The sequence below is a fragment of the Hipposideros armiger genome, unplaced genomic scaffold (assembly GCF_001890085.2).
Source record: "Hipposideros armiger isolate ML-2016 unplaced genomic scaffold, ASM189008v1 scaffold_280, whole genome shotgun sequence".
Classification (NCBI taxonomy): domain Eukaryota; kingdom Metazoa; phylum Chordata; class Mammalia; order Chiroptera; family Hipposideridae; genus Hipposideros; species Hipposideros armiger.
In genome coordinates this window covers 638001-642666 of record NW_017731630.1, presented here as the reverse complement: position 1 = coordinate 642666, position 4666 = coordinate 638001, and the positions used below count along the sequence as shown (strand labels likewise).

General features: G+C 61.8%; 1 protein-coding gene across 1 annotated transcript in view; it reads left to right on the top strand.

The window, feature by feature from the left end:
• ADGRB1 (adhesion G protein-coupled receptor B1) overlaps nucleotides 1-4666 on the top strand; it is a 62554-nt gene that overhangs the window by 20320 nt on the left and 37568 nt on the right. The window contains exons 16-18 of the mRNA XM_019657773.1: nucleotides 1146-1189; nucleotides 1339-1452; nucleotides 2019-2034. Coding sequence (XP_019513318.1) covers nucleotides 1146-1189; nucleotides 1339-1452; nucleotides 2019-2034 — 174 coding nt within the window. The remainder of the gene's footprint in view (nucleotides 1-1145; nucleotides 1190-1338; nucleotides 1453-2018; nucleotides 2035-4666) is intronic.

Genomic DNA, 4666 nt, shown 5'->3' with positions numbered 1-4666 from the left:
CTGCATGTACATGTACAACGTGAGTACCCTCCGCGTGTACGCGTGAGCACATCTGCATGTACATGTACAACATGAGTACCCTCCGCGTGTACGCGTGTGCACATCTCTGCATGTACATGGCTTCCCCTGTCTGACCCCACGTGTGGGGTGTGTGTGCTCTGGGGGGGTCTCACCTCAGCCTTGCAAGGGAGCTGCTTTCATCCCCGAACAACAGGTGGGGAAACTGAGGCTCAGAGAGGGGCCGAGACTTGCCCAAGGTCACACAGCAGTGGGCTGTGTGCTGTGGGAGCTGAAATTCAACCCACATCTGGCACCACGCCTGAGCCCCAGCCCCATCGGCCTGGCTGCTCCCATGGGGAAGGCAGAGCCACCCCCTTCTGAGAAGCGGGCCTGCCCGGGGTCCCAGGCCCCTCCATGCCCTGTCCCTTGAGGCTCTCCATCAGGCCTCAGCGGAGCCAGGCGGAGATGCCCTGTGGACCAACTGAGAGCCAGGCGCCCAAGGGTCGCCCAGCCAGGACAGGGCAGCTCCGGCCTCGAGCCCCAGGTGCCAGGGAAGTAGGAAGAGCCAGACCTGCCCCTCCCTGCTGCGTGGCCTTGGGCGAGTTGCTCGACCTCTCTGTGCCGTGGCCCCTTCCCTTATCAAGTGTGAACTACAAGGTTGGGTGAGGACGAAGGAATTCCCACCAGTGTTTACAGTGGCTTCCCCCTTGAATTCCGGAAACCACCTCCATCACCACTCCTGTCATCCCAGCTCTGGCACTCTGTGGCCCACAAGACAGGAGTGTTTGCTGAGGCCCTCCCTCTGCCCACCTGACCCCCGTCCCCTTACCCGCCAGGGCTCGCCGGGAGGGGTCTCCCTGTTACTTCATTTTGTTTTAAGCTGGTTCGACCTTCTGGGCATCCAGAGATGTGTTTCGGCCACTGATGCCCAGCCGTGTTCAGGGGGGACAGGAGGGGCCCAAGGCCACACAGCAGCAGGGCGGGGTGCTGGGCCAGTCCCTTCCCTGCTCTGGCCTCAGTTTCCTCCTCAAACACCATCTCCTGGAGGAGCCGTGTAGGCAGAGCACCTGGCACACCATGCGTGGACCCTGGGGCGGGGTTCACGGGGTTGACAGGTGGCCCTGACTCCTCTCCCCTCTCTCCAGGGCACCACCAACCAGACCTGTATCCTGTGGGATGAGACCGATGTGTAAGTTCATCTGGGCTTTGTGGCCTGGGGCCTTCCGGGTGGGCTTGCGAGGAGGCTGACCCAGTGCGGGGGCAGGGGAGCAGTTTCTTGTTCCGGGGCGCTGCCATGCCCCCATTTGTCTATGTCGCGCATGGTCCCTCCTTGCCCAGGTCTGGCTCTGAGGTAACGTGGCGCCCACCCAGGGAAGCCCACCATTGGAGGAGGAGATGGGTGTGGAGGTCCAGCCCTGCCCCACCCGCCTGGAGCAGACAGACCCCTACAGTGTAGGTGTGCGGGAGCTGGGGGAGCACCACACAGCCCAGTGCAGCTCAGGTGGGATTGGAGACCCGGAGCGACTCGGCGGGAAGCAGCGGCAGGGGCTCCGGGGTCATGTGCCCAGGCCCTCGTCCAGCACCCGCCGGTGCGTCCCGTGTCATGTGCTGCGACACAGTGAGGACAGCCGGTGCCTGTTCCACGCCTGGCAGGGGGTGGGGCTGGATTGCCGGGCTGTGATGGGGGATCACAGAGCCCTGCGTGGGCGCCCCAGAGCAGGGTGTCCCCCAGATACAGGGAGGCAGAAGCCTCATTTAGTCACAGGGAAGAGCTCGTGCAAAGGCGCTAAAGCGAGAGCAGCTCCCAGAGGAGAGGAGGCTCAGAATTTGGGAAGACAGGACAGGCGTGAGCTTGGCAGCTCGATCCTAATGGGCCAGGTGGGCCTGGTGGGGCTGGGCCTTCCTACAGGGTTGGGTGTGCACTGGGAGCCTGGTCAGCGGGAAGCTGGTGTCACTGTCGCCACCCGCCCACCTCAGCCCTGGTGAGGCCCGCAGGCCTCCCTGCGCCCCTTCCCCAGGCTGGCGGCCGGGAGGGTGAGTGTGCTCAGCGTAGCCCCCTGCTCCTTGAGGTACATGCTGCAAGTCCCTCCCCATGCAGTGACAAATGTGTGTCCTTGGAGGCCAGGGAAGGCTCCGGAGTGGGTGACGCTGGAGGAGGACAAGCTTGCCTGGCAGAGAGGTGGAGGAAGGGGTTTCAGGCAGAGGCACAGCTTGAGCAAGAGCCGGGCAGCAGGCAAGATAGGTGCTGGGGTGCAGAGGGGAGGCTGCAGGGGGTATGGGGCCAGTCTGTGGGGGCTGTGGGTCAGGAACTATGGCAGTTGTTTGGGGGGTTAGATCATCACCCACCCACCCACCAGCCCGTCCTCAGTGGTTGCTGCTGTCGGCGTCCTGGTCCTCAGCCTCCTCTACCCGCAGTGAGGAGGGACAGTCAAGTGTAGACGGATCCGTGTGAAATGGTCAGGTCACCCCACAAGCCCAGAGTGGAGCCAGATGGACCCGGCAGCAGGGGATGAGGCGCTTGTGGAGCAGATACACAGAAGCCTCTCTGCAGAGCTGGTGTTTGAGCAGAGGGGACACAGCGCTGCGCATGGGCATCTGGGGACAAGCGTTTTGGCAGAAGGAACAGGCAGCGCAAAGCCCCTGTGCTGTGCATGTGCAGGGCCACACGGCTGCCCGCACCGCCTTTCCCATTCTGGGGCTGAGGCCAAGGCTGGACTGGGGGAGTGCTGGGTGGACCCCACAGCCCTGGGAAGCGTCTCTCCTGACTTTGGTTGCTGTTGACTGCTTTTCTCTGGGTTTTGCAAGTGGTACACGCTCTTTGTACAAAATGGGGCATCATAAAAGGCGAGAAAGAGAGCCCACGTGCTCACAGAACCCAGGCCTGCCCTTCTGCCATGAGGGGGCGTCGCAGAGCTTCGCCTTTTCAGGGGGTGCAGGTCCACCCTGTCTGGCACAAGCCCTTCCCTGCAGCCCAGACACGCGCCCCACAGGGGCTGTTCAGAGGCTGCCTACAGCCACCAGGGGCCCGTAGTCCAGCCGACCAACCCCCCTGCTTTCTCGTTCCCCAGCGTCACCAGCGTCCTCGCTTGGACAGCTCTGCCGCATTTCCCGTTGTTTCCTTGGCATTGTTCCCCCAGACGGTTTTAAGCTCTTGGTAATAAATTTCTCTCCACAAAGATGGCACCGTTTCCCTTTGCCCTCTGGGGGCAGCAGGCACTGAGAGGACTGGCCAACTGAGTGTGTCCAAGACACTCACAGGGACCCAGGCTGTGGCCCTTTGGCTGCGTGGCCTGGGGCAGACCCTGCCCTCTGGGAGCCTCAGCTTCCTAACCCCGCCTGCCTTTGGGGAGAGGATGGCGGCCGGGTCCACGGGCTGCTCACCGCTGCCATGGCCTCCGCCTGCCCTACCTCTCCCAGTGCTCCAGTGACCAGTGCTCACCTGGGGACTTTTAGGATCTCTGCACGTGGGACCCAGAGTCCTGAGGACAGCAGGAAGGTGCCAACAGCTGTGCTGTTTGAGGCGTGCCCTGGGCAGCATTTTGCACACAGCTCCCTGTTTGGTCCTGGGCATGGCCCTGGGGTCACTGTGCCTGTTGTCTGTGAGGCTCCCAGAGGCCTTTGGTCCTGCTGAAAGCTCAGGGAACTGAGGCATCTGGTCCAGAGCTGGGCAGCCTGGGGTCCATAGGGAAGGGAGTCTGACCGGGATGCAGGAGAGGGAGGCTCCCCGCCCACCCTTACTGGACGGCTCCGCTTTCCGTGGCTGGTTGGGGCTGCTCCTCACCCATGAAATGGCTCAGAGGAGCCAAGGGTTTCCCAGGTGGCCTGATGGGGTCCAGGGACAAGGCCCCAGGTCTGCTTCCACCAATATGCCCAGGGGCCGGTCTGTGGAGTGGACCTGTGTTTGCACGTGTGCTTGGAAGAGGAAGGGTCTCACATGTCGGCAGGATCATGCGTGTGGGGTGGGTGGTGAGCCAGCAATGACCGTCAGCTGAACTAGTGATCTCATGACCCATGACTGTGACCCAAACTGAACCCTGATCGTGGTCACAGTTGGAGCCGAGATCTCGGTCTCATTGAGCCCTGACTCTGGTCACACATGAGCCCTGACCCTGTGTCATCTGGAACTGCGTGTGCATGTTCACACATAGTTACGCATGTGTCATAATCTTGTAGGGCTGTCTCCTCTTCCAGCCACACGCAACAGTCAAGGATGCAACACACTCATCTGGGAAAGAATGAGTCAGAGGCTTCCTCCCACTATGCAGACCCTCTACCTGCCTCACCCCGCCACACACACACACACACACACACACACACACACACACACACACACACGGGCTCAACCTCCACACTGGAGGCAACAGCTCATACTCTGTAAACATGGGGCCCTGACAGCCCCTGGAGTCCCCATTGCCCCAGGAGCCTGAGTCATGTAACCAGATTTCATCCTTTCAGCCCAAAGACACCAGGTCACCCACTTCTGAACCTAGTTGCTCAGGACCCCTCTGCCACACCCCACACCATCCTGGCCAGTGGCAGTGAGGGTCTGGGGAGCATGGGTGTTAGTGGGGGAAAGGGTAGTCCTTGTAGAGTTCCCAAATGTTCAGGAGGACAGATGGGTGGGTGGATGGAGGAGGTGTGGATGGATGGATGGGTGGGTGGGTGG